We start from the raw sequence: 19482 nt of genomic DNA, 5'->3' as shown, positions 1-19482 counted from the left end.
AAGACATTCAGCCAAGTGCTCCCTGGAGTCATGCCAGTGTTGTGGCAGGCCCTGGGTAGGTGTGGACAGGCCTGTCCTGCTCTGGGTGGGGGTTATTGCTGGGCGCCTTGTGACTCCTCTGTCCTTCCCAAATTGCAGGGATGTCTGTGTCCTGGGCTCCCAGATCAAGCTGCCAGCTGGAGGCTGTGGGCACGGGGCTGCTGCCAGCTGGGAGGGTTGAGAAGGAATGAGAGGGCCTTTGTTTTCTCCTGTTTGTTCCCAGATGGAAATCGACTTCTCCTACTGAGGTCTGAGGTGGAAAGGGCAGCCTGGGTGGGTGGGTCTTCGCTTGCCACTTTTGGGGACATTTCCCCGGGCCTCCACCTCAGCTGCCCTCTTACTCCTCAGGCTCTCCTGTCCCACACTCACCCTCCCCTTCCCCTGGTGTTGGTGAGCCCTGGTTAAATATTTGCTAGCTAAAGAGTTTTCAAGGCAGCTTTGTGAGAGAAGTCTGGGCTGACTCCTGCAGCCTTGCCCTAAATCTGCCTTCAGGATAAGGAAGCGCAGCCAGCCCTGGACCCCAGTCTCTCCTTTCCTAGGCTTACTGTGTCCTCCCCACTGGCCATTTTAGCATGTGGAACTGAATGGGCTTCCACTGGGGGATTTGGGTTCTTTACCTGTTTATGGATCACACACCTGGGCCAGGCTGGGGTTGGGGAGCTCAGCTCTGAGATGGCCCCAGGCTGCAATCCTGGAGGCTGGGGAGGAGGCCATGCTTCAGCCTGTGGAGGGGAGAGGCCAGGTGGCGGGGACAAGTGCAGAGGTAAGAGACTAAGTGGGAGGCCTCAAAGCCAGTTTTCTTTCTCTGAGCACAAAGGTACCAGACTCCAGCCTCCTGCCTCAAACATGGGACCGCGGGACTCTGGCTGCTGTTTCTCCTCAACTTCCAAGTTCAGTTTCCTTGTCCCTCCCAAGAACAGCGGGCATTCAGCAGGCCTTTCACAGACTCAGGGACCCGGGCCAAAGGTTAAGATAATTACTGCTTGGTCTATGGCCCACTTATACTGGGGCTTGAACTCAGGGCCTCAAGCTCTGGCTCTGCTGTTTTGCTCACAGCTAGTGCTCTACCACTTGAGCCACACCTCCAGTCCAGCTTTTTTTGCTGGCTAATTGCAGATGAAATCTTTCAAACTTTTCTTTGCCTGGGATAGCTTTGAACCATGATGCTCTCTTAAGTTTTAGCCTCCTAAGTACTAGGATTATAGGTGTAAGCCTCTGTGCTGGCTTGGCCTTATTGTTAACAGCAAATGCCAGCCTCACCTGAGGTTCCCCAGCCTCAGAAAGGGGGAAGAGGACTATGATATCACACTCATTTTATAGAAACGGAGGCTCAGGGGGCTGGGAAGGTGGCTCAGTGGTAGAGTGCTTGCCTTGCATGCATGAGGCCCTGGGTTCAATTCCTCAGCACCACATAAGCAGAAAAAAGCTGGAAGTGGCGCTGTGGCTCAAGTGGTAGAGCACTAGCCTTGAGCTGAAGAGCTGAGGGACAGTGCCCAGGCCCAGAGTTCGGGCCCCACGACTGGCAAAAAAAAAAAAAAAAAAAAAGAAACGGAGGCTCAGTTTCTTGCTTTACGCTTCACTCCAGAACTTACTGTGCAGAACAGCCAACTCATGCTTCTGAGCTTGATCTCTGATGCAGTTGGGCGAGAACCGCTTGTTCTTTCCTGTGTGATGCTGGGAGCGTCACAGTTCGTTTTGGAGCCTCAAATTCCTCCTCCATACAATGGGTTTTACAATGTGTTCCAGTGGGGGTAAGCGAAACCATGTTGACAGAAATGGTTAACATACATAGGAGCTGCCTCAGTGCTGGCGTGGGGCTGTGACATGCATTAGCTCATGCAGCGATTATTATAATTATATGCAAATGGAGGTTGAAAAGCTTTGGGATGTGGCGATGGCATGAGAGTTGGGCCTTGTGAAGGGTGAGGGAGGGTGTCCCAACAGAGGCCACAACGTATGGAAGGGCAGAGGAGGGAGGAAACACCAGATGTGGTGAGACAGAGCCAGGGCAGGGCAGGAAGGGAAGCAGGATTGAGGTTCTCATCTGAGATTCAGTTCCCTATAACCTGGCTACAGACTGCAGCATACCAGGCCCTGGGTGGGCTCTGTGAAGTGCTGATGACTGAGCTGGTGGTCTCCTGGGCCATTGGAGTCCAAAGACCTTTTCTTTTTTGTCATTTGTGGGGGTTCGAACTCAGGGCTTGGATGCTGTCTCTGAGCTCTGTTGCTGAAGGCTAGCACTCTACTACCTTGAGCTGCAGCTCTACTTCTGGTTTTCTGGTGGTTAACTTGAGATGAGTCTCACAGCTGGGCGCTGGTGGCTCACGCCTGAAATGCTAGCTACTCAGGAGGCTGAGATCTGAGTATCACGGTTCAAAACCAGCCTGGGCAGGAAAGTCCGTGAGACTCTTATCTACAATAAACCACTAGAAAAGTGGAAGTGGCATTGTGGCTCAAGTGGTAGAGCGCTCGCCTTTGAGCTGAAGAGCACAAGGACAGTACCCAAGCCCAGAGTTCAAGCCCCATGACCGACCAAAAAAAAAACCACAAAAGAGTCTCACAGACTTTTCTGCCTAGTCTGGCTCTGAACCTTGATCCTCAAATCTCAGCCTCCTGAGTAACTAGGATTAGACATGAGCCACCAGTGTCTAAATTCTTCTTACAAAGCAAGTCACATGATCTTGTGGACATTTCCACAGTCCTTGGAGTCTAGGTCCATCTAGCCTGGGTTCCTGACCCTCCCCTCCCCCACTGCCACCTCCTGACACCTTGCTAGTTGTGGCCCAGCTGCTCTGTGCCTTCCTTCCCTGCCTTCCCTGGGGAAGTGCCTCAGCGCCTCCCTCTTTGAGAGTCACATGGAGTCCCCAGCACATAGCTGGCACACACAGGGCAGGTGGCGGTCATTACCAGGCCTCAGGCTGCTGTGTTTATGGGAAGAGGGTTTTCTGTGTTAATGACCAATGGCCTCAGGGAAGAGGCGACCCAGCATTGGGCCCTTCAGGACTCCTGAGGTCAGCTGAGAAGAAACTGTCAACCTCACATGGCAGCCATCTTCTCGAGATAGAAGGGTGGCTTTGTGCCCTCTTCCACCTCCAGGACCAGCCAGGGCACCTGGTAGGTGTAAGCATTCCTTTCTGCTTGAGGAATCTTGGGAGAGGTTGGGAGTAACTGTGGGTAGGAGAAATCTACTGATCTGGGGATTTCTTGGGGTAAGGGGTTGTAGCTCAGCAGAGGATGGTGGGGTGTCCAGACCTTAGATAATTTGGGGTCTTGGGACATCTTAATGGGCTTGGCCTCCATCTTAAAGGCAGAAGGGGCTGGGAATGGAGGGGATGAAGGCAGATCTCAGAGGTGAAGAGCCTGGATGGGGGCAGGGGCATGGGGGCCAATCAACCAGGAAGCCCTGCTGGGTCTGATAGCCTTGCACTGAGGAGCACATTGTGACCAGGTGGGAAGGCTGGTTCTGGTGAGGCCTGAAGAGGGGCCTGGGGACGTGGCATTGTTGAGCAGGTGCTGAGAGCATCCTTTCTCCTGGGGTGGCCCGTGGCCTGGTCTGTATTAGCTCCTCATCCTCTGGACAAGCCTGGACAAGGCCTTCAGCTGTTCCCCCCCTCCCAGCAGGGCTTCTGGCTGCTGGTTCCGGTTCTTTTCAAGGGCCTACTGCCAGTCCCCCTCCCTCAGGCTGACAGAGCCTGTCATTACTCCCTCCTCCTGGCTTCCCACCTGATTACAGTCCTGAGCAGGAGCTGTGTGTCAGCCCTTCCTTTGGGGCCACCCACAGGGCCAGGGCTGCAGAGAGGCCCTAAATCCAGAGTCTAGCCATCCAGGTGGTGAGTGCAAGATGGGTTTGCCCCTAATTTGGTTCCCTGTTTGGTCATTTTTAGTTTATGTCTTTTGAAAGCTGTGTGTCCTTGGAGAAGTCACTCAACCTCTCAGGGCTTCCTCTGAAGGAGACAATGGATGCAAATGCTACATACTGTGCTGGGCATTGGAGATGCTGAGCACATGCTCTGCCCTTATTGTTGAATGGGGGATATCTAGTAGAAAGACCTTGAGTGAGGTCCTAGAGGCGGGCATAACATGGAACATGCTGTGTGACCTTAAGAAAGTGTCACCGTCTCTGGATCTTCAGTTCTTCCTGATGTTCCAGGTGGATGATCAAGATGGCAGGGGCTTGGATGGCTCTGCAACATAGGGAAACTGAGTCCCATAGCACCTGGGCTGGGGGGTGGACGGTCAATACGGAGGCCAGTTCCCCTACTCCCTACCTGGAGGTGTTCCAGGAAGCAGGATGGCAGGTTCTGAGGCTCCCCCACCCTCTGGGTGCTGTCACCTGCCTGGTTTCAGTCAGCAAACCTCTCAGCCTTGAAACCCTGAAACTGGGCCAGGCCTTGGGGGTGAGGTGTGGCCCCAGAGGGACCGGATGAGCCAGAGACTGGTCTGGCTTGCTGCCCATGGCTCATGCCAAACTAAGGCTGGAGCTGGCACAAAGCTCCTCCAGTCCACAGGAAACTGGGTGCAGTTATGGCTGGAGGCTGGCCTCTTTGTACCAATGCCCATAAGTGTGGAACAGGGACCCAAGCTCAGGCTCAGGGTCCCAGGCTCTGGGCTCAGCTCAGGTCTGAGGCTCTCAGTGGCAGAGGCTTTTTAGCTCTCTAAGGCTTGGGGTCCTTGGCTAAAACATAGCCTTAACACCAGTGCCATCTGCTCAGAAGTTGAGCTGAGGGTTTGGGGCTTTGGCGCAGGTGTGTGCACTCCCAAGGCCTGGGGAACCACAAGTACATACAACAAAAAGCTTTGGAAGCTCTGGCCACGCTGCCTCTTCAGGAGCTCTGCCCCTCCACCCATGCTCAGCTCAGAAAGCTCCTCTCAATGCCTCCGTTTCTCCATCTGCAACAATGGACCCAGCACCCTTCCCCTCACTCCCAAGGCTGCAGGAAACTCTAGGCCTTTCTGGGGGCCCCCAGTTCATGTCTAGCTCCTGCTATCTGCACAGGAAGTAGCATGATCCTTAGCATTGTCAGTTTGGAAAATCAGAGATTAGCTTTCTTCCGGCCACTTCTGGCTGCGCTGGGTGCTGGTTATGGGCACAGGCCAAGCTGGGGGCCTCTCCCTGGACCAAAGATACTTTATGGGCACCCCCAAGATTGACATGCCTCCTCCTTGCCAGGGTAAAGTGCTTTATGTTCATTGGTTCAATGATTTCCTCATCACCCAATCAGGTAGAGACTACTGTGCCATTTTGCAGTAGGAAACAGAGCTCAGTGAGAGCTGGAGGCCACACAGCTAGTGGGTGGAAGAGCTGGGGCTTGAATCCAGAACCAGCATGCCCATAGATTCTCATTTGCAGCGTGTGCCCCGTCCTCTCCCCAGACCTTCTGCCCACTGGAAATGGCCATGGTTAGCCTGTCAGCCTGACTCACCAGCAGCTCAGAGGAGGTGCTGAGGCCAGCATCCTGGCCACATTGATAAAATCTGTGTTAAGCCAGGCACTGGTGGGTCCTGTCTGTAATCTTAGTTACTCAGGAGGAGGCTGAGATCCGAGGATTATGATTAAAGCCAGACTGGGCAGGAAAGTCTACAAATTAGGCACCAAAAAGCCAGGAGTAGAGCTGTGGCTGAAATGGTAGAGCCCTAGGCTTGATCTAAGAATCTCAGGGACCAATCAGGGGGAGAAAAAAAAAAGAAAAGAAAAAAAGAAAAGATCAGTGTTAAGAGAAAAGATCAGTGTTAAGATTTTAGGTTAAAGCCAGGCACTGGTGGCTCAAGCCTGTAATCCTAGCTACAGGAGGCTGAGATCTGAGGATTGCAGTTCAAAGCCAGCCTGCGCAAAAAAAGTCTCTGTGAGACTCTTATCTCCAATTAAACCACTCAAAAACCGGAAGTGGCACTGTGGCTCAAAGTGGTAGAGTGCTAGCTTTGAGCAAAAAGAGCTCAGGGTTAGTATGCCCAGACCCTGAATTCAAGCCCCATGACCACCAACACACACACACACACACACACACACACACACACACACACACACACACACACACACACACACACACACACACACACACACACATATTTTAGTTAGTTGGATTTTTGGAGATCCACCTACCCCTTTTTAGTGGCCCAGAGATGATGGCCAGTAGAGATCCAGTGGAGGGGAAGGCTATTTGTCTGCTCTGACCTAATGACCCAAGTGAGAACTGAGCCCCAGATTTCTATCCCTGTTCCAACTGTGTGATTTGGGAAAAGTCACTTTGCCTCTCTGAGCCTGCTTTCTCATCTGTAAAGTGGGGATAGTAAAGCCTGCCCTGCTTCCCCCTGGGGACTGGACAGAGATCTGCGGGGCCTGGTGAAAGTGGGCACTGGTGTGGGGAGGCTCTGGTGGGAGGTAAGATTCAAGCCCCCCTCTGGCTAGGCAAGTCCCTGGGTTCCATCCCCAACACTGAAAACCAAACAAGCAAAAGCAATAACACCCTCCCCACCCCACACACTGCTGTCCCCTTCCAGGTCGTACAGCCACACCTTGCAGTAAGTCACCGAGTCTCCCCAAGCCTCAGCTTTCTTTTGTAGGGTGGGGTACTAACACCTGTCAGGGAGGACTCAGTGATTGAAGCACACTCGAAGTTCTCAGAGGGTGAGCAACATTCTGGTGAGCTCTGGGAATTCTAGGGCCAGCGATGGGTGTCCCTCTGTGTCATCCTGGACAGCTGGCGCTCTACCACGTGAGTCATCCCTCCAACATGGCTTTTTCTTGGAGATGGAGTCTATAGGATTTTTTTGCCTAGGTTGGCCTGAACAGAAAAAGCAAAGAAATATATGTAAGGTCCTGAGTTCAAGCCCCAGGATGAGTGCGTGTGCGTGCACGCGCGCGTACACACACACAGACAGAGGAAATCGACATTTAAAGTGTATCCCTAATTTGTCCTCTCCTTCTCCCCTCCCCCTCCAAGTTGGAGTCTGGACAGACATTCCAGGGGGAGGGCTGGGTAGAGCTGCCTCCAGAGGCTTGTGGTGCCCTGAGGCAGAGACAGGCATCCATCAGAAGGCCTGAGATCATGGATGTGGTGTGTAGCCATGTCACATGAACCCTCTGTTCTCCGCCCTGGTCATCAGCTCCTGGCTGAGCCCCAGATCTGCATCCTAGCTCAGCCACCCACTGCGCTGTGACTATGTGCCAGTGACTTAACATCTCTGGGTCTCAGTTTCCTCCTTTGAAAAGCAAAGGTAGGCCTGAGGGCCTATCTCAGAACTGCTTGAAAGCATTCAACGAGATGCTGGCCTAGCAATGTCCTAAACATCCAGGACTGGCTACTTCAAAAGAAAATCCCAAGTTTTCAGAACTTAGAAACCAAGAGCTGACAGGGCCTGTCCATCCTTGAATTCACCCATCTCAGTACGCAGGGGAAACTGGCCCAAGGAGGGAAACTGTACCAACCCTAGGCTGAGAGTCTAGCTGCAGCACCTTGGAGCCAGGAAAGCCCCTCCCACCCCCACCTCTCTAGGTCTCAGTTTCTTCATCTGTAAATAGGGTCATCTGGGAAACCTACTATGGAAGCCTATTGCATGCTGGGTCTATTTGTGGGCCCATAGGACTCACCCTCTGTTCTGAAACCCACTTTAGCAGAAGAGAGAAACAAATGGGCAATGGAAGCAAAACAGATTTTTTAATTCTTAGGTGAATTAGCTTGATGATGTTTATCAGTTATTCTGAAAGGGATCATGATGTGAAGGTGAAAAAAAGCAGAAAACGAGCAGGATGGTAGTGGCCCAGACCTGTAATCCTAGCAACTCAGGAGGCTGAGATCTGAAGATCATGATTCTAAGCCAACCTGGGCAGAAAAGTCCATGAAACGCCTATCTGTAACCAACAAAAAGCTGGAGGTGGCAGAGTGGTTCAAGTGGTTGAAAACTAGCCTTGAACAAAAACAAAAAAGCTCAGGAGCAGTGTTCAGACCCTGAGTTCAAGCTCCAGGACCAACACACACACACACACATACACAGACACACACACACACACACACACACACACACACACACACACTCTCCAGGACCAACACACACACACACACACACACACACACACACACTATTTAGGGCTAGAAGTGGAGCTGTACCTCGTGGTAGAGCATCAACCTTGAACAAAAAAGCCAAGTGAGAGCACAAGGCCCTGAGTTCAAGTGCCAATACTGGCTGGCACACACACACACACACACACACACACAAAACAAACCCACAGGAATGTAATGAGTGAGGTGTTTACATAGAATCGCTCTGCAGATGCCTGTGCTAGGTGTCTGAATCGTCACACTCCTTTTTGTCTTCTCTTTTAGAGAAAACTGCGAAGGTTCTGGGGGAGTTCCTCCGTTTCTATGAGGACCAGTATGGCGTGGCACTCTTCAACAGCATGCGCCACGAGATTGAGGGCACTGGGCTGCCGCAGGCGCAGCTGCTCTGGCGCAAGGTAAGTGGCCCCGAAAGTGTTCACGTTGGGTTCTGCCACCCGTTCCCACTTGGCCTTGGACTTGACTTCCCTGAGCCTCAGTTTCCCACTGTTGTGGTGCTGGTGTCCAAGGGCTGGAGGAGGCGAGCAAAGCCTCCTGGGAAGGGGAACCTGTGGTGTGACCGGGGTCTGAGAGGATGTCATAAGCACAACAGAACTAAATCCGTCTAGAAGCTTCTGGGTTTGGGTCCAAGCATTCAGGAGATGGGCCAGCCCTTGCTCCCCTAGGGATGATACAGGGGTCCCCTGTTAGCGCAGGGAAGTCCTTCCTGTTGGAGCTCCCCACATGTATGTTCCGGTGCTGTGGTCAGCCCCTCTCTGTGACTTCCACGCTCTGTCTCCTGGATGGCCCGGCCCTGCAGTGGCTCGGTGATGGCTTCCCTCTGGGGAGTCTGATTGGCTGAGCCCCTCCTCTCGGAAGTAGGTATCAGCCAGTTGTGCTGGCAGTATTTAGGCTGGATTTCTGTGATTGGTGGGCTGTGAGTTGTCCTGGCTCACTGTGCCCCCTCCCAGCTCAGTCATTTTGGCTTCCTTTAGACTTCTGGCCTACCCCAAGGGCATTCTGTGCTCCAGCTGCCAGGTTTGGGCCCCCCCCCACCCCTCCCCACACCCAGGGGAGAGGAGGAGACCCTCTCTCAGCCAGACACAGGGCTGGGTCTCTACTTCTGTGATCTGGTGGGAAAGAGATGGGGAAACTGGGTCGGTCCAAACACTCTTATTATCAGCTGGTGGGCTGGGGCCCAGTGGGGGCATCTTCCTCGGGACGAAGGTGAGGGCTCAGCACCGGAGTGTCAGGGAAGCAGATGGGGTTCTGAATCCCTGACCTGCTGGTGATCTCAGACAAGTGTGGTCACCTTGCCAAGCCTTGGTTTCTCTGTGAAGTGGCTTTCAGTCAGGAGTTTCTCATGGCCAGAGACGGCAGAGCCTGTGCAAGTGGGGGATTCCAGGACCACAGTGGAAAGAAGAGCTTGAGAAGGCACAGACAAACCAAATTACTGCAAATGGACCTGTTTACCCCAAGAGAGAAGGGCATGTGTGATCTAAGCAGCTGTGGTTCAGTTGGAGGCTTAGGCCTGTCATAGCTAGAATGACACCCTGAGGTCTTTCTGTGGGGTTGGGGGGGGAGTTTTTGCTGATGACTCTTTGTTGTTTCCTGCTCAGTGTCAGGTGCTGGGGCCACGCGGCCCTTGCTGATGCCTGGGGTGACAGTTTACACAATCCAGTGGGGAACTATGGAGATGACTGGATGAACACAGACAGCGGGGGCCTGACCCCGTCTGGTGGCCAAAGGGCTTCCTAGAAGCAGGGCTATCCCAGCTGAGGATCTACCTGACTGATATGGAGGAGGAATTGTACCCAAGGGAGAGGAAGGGCTGTAAAGGCCTTTAGCCAAGCCCAGGATGACCTGTCCAGGATGGAGCTGGACCAGAACTCTTTCAGAGCCCTAGCCCAGGGCCCCTTCTGTGATCTCCAGCCCACCCAGGGTGAGGGGAGGGCAGGACTGTGCATCTAAGCCTCTCAGAGCTACACATAATCCTTGGCAAAACCTGTCTTTTCACTTGTTGTCATGGCAATCTACTGATCCCCTCCCCCTCCCACATATACATCCAGTGAGGGCACTAAGCGAAGGTGCTCAGATGTGGTCCAGCCTGAGTGGCAGGTGTGCACCAATGTGGTAGGAAAAGAGGCCTTGAACTCATTCCAGATGAATGGAGCCAGAACTGCTCCTGCATTTAGAAACTCTCCTGGGCAGCCCCAGGACAAGTAGGAACCCAACACTTTACTAAGCATTTTCTGTGCACATTTGATAGGCAGGGCCAGAGGAGGAGACTGAAATCACAATTCCTGCCAGGTAGGGATTTGGGGACTCGTTTTGCCACTCCTGAAACTGACCATCACCACATGAAGTCATGATAATATATAATGAGACAAATCATCATCATCATCAGAATAATAACCGATTGCTTTCACTAAAAAACAATCAAAAGCCAGGTGCTGGTGAGTCACCCTATCATCCTAGCTACTCAGGAGGCTGTGATCTGAGTATCGTAGTTCTAAGCCAACGCAGGCAGGCAAATAGGAGATATGCCACCTCTAACCAGCAAAAAGCTGGGTTGGAGGTGTGGCTCTGAGAGAGAGGACCCTGTGGGAAGCCCTTAGTTGTCTGAAGCTTGGTAGGGTTTAAAATATTTTGTCTGGGATGTCAGTTCCGTCTCACTTCCTACAGTCCTTCCACTTGAAACACGATTCTGCCACGTGTGAATCTTAAAAATAAAATCCCAATCTGTAGCCAGGCAGCCATTGTGAGCTGCCCCTGGGATCTGGGAGTGGGCTTGGTGGTGCTGGGTCCTGGGCGGCTTCTGCACAGCTTTCCCCTGTGCCTAGGCCTGAGGTTCCTGAACCAGCTGTCTAGTAGAGCAGGCAGTGGCGGGGGGCGGGGGGGGCCACAAGCTCTTCCCTCTGGGTTAGGGGGGCCCTGGCTGCTCTTTCTAGTAAAGATAGGTTGGAAGGCTGAGATCTGACAGTCTAAATATAGACCAGTGAGATGCAGCTGGGACTTGGGCAAAGCCCACTGTGTTGGAGGGGGAGGGGGAAAGCCATTTTTTTCCTGTAAATATTTTTGTCCCAGTAGGAAGCTGTGGTCTTGAGCTATTGTTTGAGTACAATGGGCTCTCCTTCCCAAGAGCTCCTTTCCCCCCCCCCCAGAGGAGTCAGGGAAGGACCCTGAGGAACAAGAGTCGGGCTGGGACTCAAGAGGGGCAACAGATATGGAGGGAATAAGGAAGCCAAAAAGGTGTGGACACAATCCAAAGAGTAATTTCTCTAGTTATCACACACACACAAGCATTTTTCTACTAACAGCACCATATTACTGTGGAACCAACAGAACTTGCCAAGAAACAGAAGTCTCCAGACTCTCCTGAGTTTCCCATGTCCATCCTAGCTTCCGTATCACCTTCTAGAAGCTTCTGGGTGCTTGTCTGCTCAGGAAGCGTAGCTTTAGCTTGAGCTCCCATCTCTGATATAAACACTTCCCCTTCCCCATGGTCCCCCATTTAAATCAGTCCTGTCTCTGGGATTCTCTTCCTGATGCTGCCATGGTGGCTCTCCGCTACTGTGCATATCCTGCCTGCTGGTTGCCAATGGCCATTATACAGATATATACATCCATTATACAGATGAGAAAGCTGAGCTGAGGCTCAAAGAAATGTGTGAGTCAAGCAGAGTTAGGGATTTGTAGGAATGCCTGCACCCACAAAGGTCATCTTCTTGCCAGGATGCCAGCCAAACATCAGACATCCTCAGACTAAGGCCCTTTCTGCCCTCACCCAGGTTCAGGGAGCCTGTCTGGTCAACTGTCAAAGCTGAGAGACTCTCTGGAAACACCTTGTTCTTTTCATGGCTATGAGGGGAAATTGAGGCTCAGAGAAGAGCAGAGATTTATTTGCCTTGATACAGGGGCCTTGGAAGCTGTAGCCTGTGGGTTTGTCATCTCCAGCTGGAGATGGCAGCCGTGGGTGGATGGGGAAGACAGCTTGTCTCCCAGCACTGTTTTGAGATGGCTGGGTCTGCTCAGGCCAGAGCAGAATGGGAGACCTTGGGCCTGGCCTTGAATCCGTGCTTGGCCTAGGTCTGAGTCTGGGCATCACCACTGGCCTGCTAGGACCCGGATGAGCCTCTTGCTGCCCTGAGCCTTACTTTCCCATCTGCCAAGGGGTGAGATGCAGGAATGGAGGAGGCAGTGGCCCTCACTCCCCGCCCCTGCCTCTCACAGGTGCCCCTGGATGAGCGCATCATCTTCTCAGGCAACCTCTTCCAGTACCAGGAGGACAACAAGAAGTGGAGGAACCGCTTTAGCCTTGTGCCGCACAATTATGGGCTAGTGCTATATGAGAACAAAGTGGTGAGTATGGCGCCCTCCTGGCCCCCTGCCCCCGCCTCTGCCTGCTTCCCCGGTCAGCTGTCCCCCTGCACAGAGAACCCCACCCTGAAATCTGAGGCTCCGGGCTCCCCGCCTCAGTCACACCTGCCATTCTGTATCTCCCACATCCCCAAACTACTTGCTCTCCCTCTGTCCTTGTCTGTATGAAACTTCATTCTTCATCCAGCTCCCCACATCATTAAACTCATGAGCTCCTAGGCATCCTCCCAACCACTCTCAGTCCTCCAGCCTCCACCATCAGGGCCCCAAGCCTGCCTCTGCCTATTTCAGCTGCCTTCCTCCCTCTCCTTGACTCCATCCTTGTTCTTCCACAGCTGCAGGAAGCTGTTTGCTGGCCAGTCCCTGTTGAGGGTTTCCTCCTGGGTGTCTGTCCGGCATCTGCTCTCTGGGAAGAGTCTCGTATCCTCCCTTATCTTCTTCCTGCTCACATCTGAGAAGAGATAGGAGCTGATTATCATACCTTCTCTTTGCTTTGAGCCATCTGGTTGAGCTACCTACCCAATTTCATGTACTAAACATTTCTCCAAAGATGGCCAAAGCACAGGCTTTATTTGGCCTGTTTCAGAGCACATCTTATTTATTTATTTGTTTGTTTGTTTTTTGTTGGTTGCAGGGCTTGGACACAGGATCTGGGAACTGTCCGTGAGCCTCTTGTGCTCAAGGCTAGAACCAAAGTGCCACTTCCAGTTTTCAAGTGGTTAATTGGAGGTCTCACAGGACTTTTCTGCCTGGGCTGGCTTCAAACTGCAACCCACAGATCTCAACCTCATGAGTAGCTAGGATTACAAGCATGAACCCCTGGCACCTGGTTCAGATCAATTTTTACAGTAACATAAATTATGAGGAGCAACCTTGTGCCCCAGGGTAGTGGCTGTCTAATGGTAGCATGCTTTACAATTACTCTGAGGGCTCAAATGGTCACAAATGAAGTTTTTGGGCCTACTCCCAGATTTTGATTCAGGTCAGTAGCATGAAGAATTAACAAATTCAACTGAGTCCAGTGGCACATGCCTTTGATCCTAGCTACTCAGGAGGCTGAAATCTAAGTATGGGGGTTTGAAGCTAGTGGCCCAAACAAGGAAATCTAAGATTCTTCTTATCTTTATTTAACTACCAAAAAGCTGGAAGTAGAGCTGCAGCTCAAGTGGTAGACTGCTAACCTTAAGTAAAAAGGGTAAGAGAGTATACCCAATCTCTGAGTTCAAGCTCCAGAGTAGTAGACACAGAAATGTCTAGGACGGTATTAAGGTCAGGGATTACCTTTCTTATCACTGCCCTAAGGGTTCTGAACTACTCTCAGAAAGAGTTGAATAGTGACCCCTGGTGGTAGACAGCAGCATTGCATCCCTGCTGTACAAGAAGTTACATCAGAATCTATCCCCTACACCCTGCATTGGTGTAGGAATTGTGTACTGACCTACATCTCCCCCAAAAGAGACCATGGAACACTTAGAACCTAGGAAGGCAGAGAGGATGGTGATATAGGCAGTTCAAGGTCAAAGATCCCAGATTCTAAAGGCATATAACCTTAGTTCATAGCCTACATTGGCTCCTTCCTTCCTAGCGTAATGATTTGTAGATGCGAGCATCCATGAAATGAAGTATGCAGTGCTCCTGATACAGTGCCTGATATGTAGCAACCCCTCAACTGGTTGAGCTGCTGCTCATCACAGAGGCAACAGTGACCATATTGGTCATAGTGACAGCCACCCAGCATAGCCCACTGAGGTCTCCTGTGCTCAGCATTTCATGTGGATTCTCTTACTCCTTCTTCTTCCAGTCTGAGAGGTAGGGGTCCAGGACTGGGTCTTGATAGCCACAATAGTCAGTAGTCATTATGATAATCCATTTCCTCTCTTCTACCTCCCCTTCACTTCCTCTTTCTGATCTTCTTCTATGCTGGGGAATCCAGGTCCTGGTCTAGGAAAGCACTCTCCTCAATGAGGTGTTTGCCCAGGCAGCTGAGTGCCCAGAGCTAGAGTTGGAGATGGTATCTGCACTTGACCATGCTCTTAACATTGTGTCTCCATCTCCCTTGTCCATTCCTCAGGCCTATGAACGGCAGGTGCCACCCCGAGCCATCATCAACAGTGCAGGCTACAAAATCCTCACCTCTGTGGACCAGTACCTAGAGCTCGTTGGCAACTCTTTACCAGGTAAAGGACAGCCATCCTCAGCCCTGTTGCCTTGCACAGGCCACAGGAATTGGCCAGGGGAAAGGATGGCTCTGAATCCATTGCTGCAGGCCCCGAGTTCACAGAACAGCCAACTGGATCTACCACTGCCCACAGGTGCCAAGCACAACTTGAGCCCTCAAAGTGGGGAGGCCTTGTGGGGCTGAGAGGTGGTGTTTGCCCAGGGCCAGACTCCAGATGGAGCCTGGACCTGTGTGCCTTCATCCAGGTCCAGCTGATGCTATGGAGTGTGTGTCAGGGGTAGGGAATGTTGTCTCTCCTCTGCCCTTCTCATTTCCTGGAGTCCCCGAGAATCTTGGGGAGATGAAGTAACTTTGCCCCTTGGATGCTTCATTTTTGAGGAGTTGCTACTTTACGTGTCTTGTTCCTGCTCCTCTCCCCAAGCTTCATTTGCAAACAACATCTGCAGTGCAGGCAGCCCCTGGAACCCAGGGGCTGGGGAACATGCCAGCCTGGGGCAGTTAGGACTTGGGACTGAAGCCCCCATGGAAGTCCTCATTCTTGGCTTCCAGGCCTGACCCTCGCTTGGTTTTACTGGATCTGAGTGGGTCAGTCACCTCTGTAGCATCCTGAGCACATACAAAACACAGATTGCTAAGAAGACAGTTCTCAGGGAATGGCACAGAGAAGTGCTGTGTGCACCATGCCCAGCCCCGGCCTGCCCAGAGCCAGGGCACAGAGAAATGCTTTTATCATATTATTGACTGGAATGGCAGGTCACGGCCTAGGGCAGGTTATCTCAAATATCCATGAGGACCAAATAGAAAAGAAAAAAATTCCTTTCTGTTTATTTTGTTTGCCCACATACCTCCCTGGACATTCCCACCTGGACATTTAAGCCACACTCTGACCTCTACAGCTGAACTGTGAAGGGGAACCTGAGAAGGTGATTCTTGGCTTTTGAACCTGAGGGCTCTGGCCTGTATTCATTTGTAACCTTACACACAGAGTTGAGAGTCTTACTCAACAGGGACTGATTGTGGCCTACTTCCAGCTCTGGGAAAGGGGGACCTATAGACACTGGATTCTGAGGTTCCTTTGGGTTCTAGAGGACAGATGGAAAGCAGCTGCCCGGCCAGTCTAGGACAGACCAGCCTTTTCTAGACCCAAGTCTACTGTTGGCTGTGTCCTCTGACCCAAGGAAACCACAGAGGGCCAATGCTCAGAGACAGTATCTCCACAGGGACCTCATCGAAATCAGGCACCGCCCCCATCCTCAAGTGCCCCACGCAGTTCCCCCTCATCCTCTGGCATCCATATGCACGTCACTACTACTTCTGCATGATGACAGAAGCCGAGCAGGACAAGTGGCAGGCTGTTCTGCAAGACTGTGTCCGGCACTGCAACAATGGTGAGTTGAGGGAGAGGAAGACTTGTTCATGGGTTGAACAGCGACATCCAGTGGCTGAGTGTGGTGTGACATCCCAGCTCCACAAGCTGTTGTTAATTTCCCTTCTAAGGTTGTAGGACACTGTTTTAATTGACATCCTTAATTTTCTTCCTTGATGTAAACACTTTGTGTTGCTCAGGAAAACATTAGGAAATTGTTCATATGGGGGTGTGGTTATTGAGTCCTTGGATCATGGATAACAAAATCACGGTCTTGATTCTACCAGTTCCTAGCAATGGCTTTTATGAGACTGACTCTCCTATTTGGTAATAGTCCCTTTGTGTCATAGGAGGTTTTGTAAAAGACTTTTGCTTGGGGCTGGGAAGGTGGCTCAGTAGTAGAGCGCTTGCCTTGCATGGATGAAGCCCTAGTTTCGATTCCTCAGCATCACATAACCAGAAAAAGTTGGAAGTGGTGCTGTGGCCCAAGTGGTAGAGCGCTAGCCTTGAGCTGAAGAGCTGAGGGACAGCACCCAGGCCCAGAGTTCAGGCCCCACGACTGGCAAAAAAAAAAAAAAAGACTTTTGCTTGGTTTAGGTCACTGTGTCTTAGAGTCAGAAAGTTTTTAGTCTCATTGGAGAAAGAATTTAAGACAGACACAAGGGAGATATAAGCCAGAACAGGTTTATCAATGCAAAATAAAGCAAAAGCAAAACAAAAGTACACACTCCAGAGGGGGGAGTGAGCAGGCTCAGAAAGGCCCTGTGCCCTGTGCTGGAGGTCCCAGACCTCAAACTTTTATAGCAGTCTGTAGACATGGGGGTGATCAGTCATGGGTTAACATGTCATTATCTTCCAGAGACTAGGCTATATGTTATCAATGCCTCTCACCTGTCAGCAGGGAGCTCCTGGTTTGGATAGTGAGACCAATACTGTCATTTTCCATGGGCTTCTGGCATTTTCTGTCAGCAAGTCCCTGTTACAAGTCACTCTGAAAGAAGGCCAGAATGTGACTCCTTATCAACATCCAAGTTGTGGCTCTTAGCACCTAAGGTTGATAACTTTCTACCTAACTTCCATGTCAGATTTACATAGGAGTGAGATCTATTCCATGCTTGATAAAAATTTTCTCTATTAAGGCAAGCGTGGTGGGCACTGGTGGTTCAGGCTTGTAATTCTAGTTATTCAGGAGGCTGAGATCTAAGGATCACAGTTTTAAACCAGCCTTAACAGAAAAGTATGTGAGACTCTTATCTCTTATCAGCTAAAAGCCAGAAATGGAGCTGGCAGACCACTAACCTTAAGCAAAAAACCCCCCAAAAACCCAAGTGAGAGCATGAGGCCTTGAGTTCAAGTCCCAGTACTGGTGTGTACACACACACACACACACACACACACACACACACACACACACACACACACACACACACACACACACACACACACACACACACACACACACACACACACACACACACACACACACACACACACACACACACACACACACACACACACACGAGAGAAATATATCACTTCCTTCTTTACTACCAACATGCAAAGCCATCTGAGAATATCACTTCCTCTCTGTCAACTCATGCTGTGGCTCTTCTAGCTCACTCACTCATTCAACAAACATTTTTGGTGTCTACTCTGAAGATGCAATAAGGGAAGAAGGCCAAACCGCTGCCTTGTGCAGCCAGCTGGCTAGTGGGGTGACAGATGCTGTACAGATGCTGAACAGATGCACCTCCATCCAGGGTGATGTCAGGCTTGCATTGGTGCTGGCTGGGACTGTGTTCATGTGGCCTGTGACTCAGGAGAGTTCTTAGGTGCTTGGTGGTAGAGGTTCAGATCTGTGGGATAGATTGCCACTGGGTAGGGGAAGAAAGTGGCATGGAGTCAAGTCTGGAAGGGCCTTAAGGGGTCTATGGGATTCAAAGGTTAAGACTGTCTCTCTGCCCTTGGGGAAGGACCATCCTTGTCTTGGAGAGAGAGCGGAGCCCTCTCTGCCTTCTCTTCCCCAGCTCTACCCCATGAAGGAGGGGTGGGCACCCCACCTCCTCAGAACCATTTCTGCCCCATGGGAGGAACTAGGGCTTCAGCCAGGCCAATCCCTGCCACCTGGGCTGGGCCCTGCCCTGCTGCCCACAAAGGGCCTCCTGTTCCCAGGTCCCTGGGGCTGTGGTGCTGGCACAGGCTGCCAGGCCTGGGGCAGCCTCTTCCCTCCCCCCATCTCTGGCCCTTACACCCTCCCCAGGTTTTCCAGAGCTGCTGGCCAACCTGGCCGGGCCTGGTAGGTGACCCTCGGCCAGGTGAGGGAAGAGGTAAGGGCAGGCTTTGTGGGGAGAGTCACTGTTTAGGTCCCCAGGTCCAGACCAGCCCTATAGCTGGTGAGAGACAGGTAGGGCTTAGGCCCTGGCAGAGCTGGGGTGCCATGGCAGGAGGGGAGCCCAGGGAGAGCTGTTGGGTCAGGGAAGGAAGGGTGGGCCCTTCAAGCCCGGAGCTCACAAGGCTGGTTTCTGATGTGGGCCTTCCTGCACCCTAGGACTGTGAGAAAGTTCTCTGCTCCCTCCTCTCCAAGGCTGGGCCTGGAATTTGTGGAGCCTGGAAATTGCTCATTCCTGGGGCTGCCAGGAAGTGGGGGTGGGGGGTGGAGGGGTGGGGAAGGAGGCCAAGCTGGGTGGCCGCCAGCTCATCTCAGGGCCCCCCTCACATCCTGCATTCCTGAAGCAGTGGGGGGTGGCAGGAGGCTGCTGGGGCACTGGCAGCGCTGAGTCTTCTGTGTGGCCTGGGGTACTGAGGCCGGGCTCTTGCTGAAGTCCCTCTGCCAGCTCTTGCAGACTGGGATGTGGCTTCCTTTCCCAGGAAGCCTCTGGATTTATCTAGCAGTGGATCCTAGATTCAAGCCCTGATTCTGCCATTCCTCAGTGGTGATCCCGTGGCCCAGGACCTTGGCCTGTCTCTCTGAGTATAACGGGGTTGGCCCGGGGTTTTGAGGACTCAGTGAGCTGGTCTGTGTGAAGGCCCAGCCCAGGCTGCTTCCATCCTCGAGGTCAGCCATGATGAAGCAGCACAGACTGTGCAGCCGGCATGACAGAATTGGAACTTTCTACCACTTGTCGAGACTGGAAGTCCTGGTCATTAGGAGTACACCATTTGTTTTGTTTTTGGTAGTGCTGAGGTTTGAACTCAGGACCTTGTACTTGCTAGGCTGGTGCTCTACCACTTGAGCCACACCCCAGCCCTTGTTTTTCTTAAGCTTTTTTTTTTTTTTTTTTTTTTTTTGGTATGTGGTGGTTGAACTGGGGCTAGGGCTTTCACTCTCACTTTCATTCTAAGCTGCTGACATGCTACCACTTGAGCCGCAGCTCCACTTCCAGCCTCTTTCTGGTTAATTAGAGAGGCTCATGAACTGTTCTTCCTGGGCTGGCTTTGAACTACGATCCTCAGATCTCAGCCTCCTGAGTAGCTAGGATGACAGG

At 52.0% G+C, this 19482-nt stretch overlaps 1 protein-coding gene across 2 annotated transcripts in view; it reads left to right on the top strand.

Moving 5' to 3' along the window:
• The window catches only part of Niban2 (niban apoptosis regulator 2), a 57001-nt gene that overhangs the window by 23541 nt on the left and 13978 nt on the right, over nt 1-19482 (top strand). For both annotated transcript variants that reach the window (XM_070014094.1, XM_070014102.1), the window contains exons 2-5: nt 8361-8491; nt 12306-12434; nt 14524-14629; nt 15852-16019. In XM_070014094.1, coding sequence (XP_069870195.1) covers nt 8361-8491; nt 12306-12434; nt 14524-14629; nt 15852-16019 — 534 coding nt within the window. The remainder of the gene's footprint in view (nt 1-8360; nt 8492-12305; nt 12435-14523; nt 14630-15851; nt 16020-19482) is intronic.

Source organism: Dipodomys merriami, unplaced genomic scaffold (assembly GCF_024711535.1).
Source record: "Dipodomys merriami isolate MVZ:Mamm:240054 unplaced genomic scaffold, mDipMer1.0.p SCAF_11, whole genome shotgun sequence".
Taxonomy (NCBI): domain Eukaryota; kingdom Metazoa; phylum Chordata; class Mammalia; order Rodentia; family Heteromyidae; genus Dipodomys; species Dipodomys merriami.
This window is presented reverse-complemented; position numbering and strand designations above follow the sequence as displayed.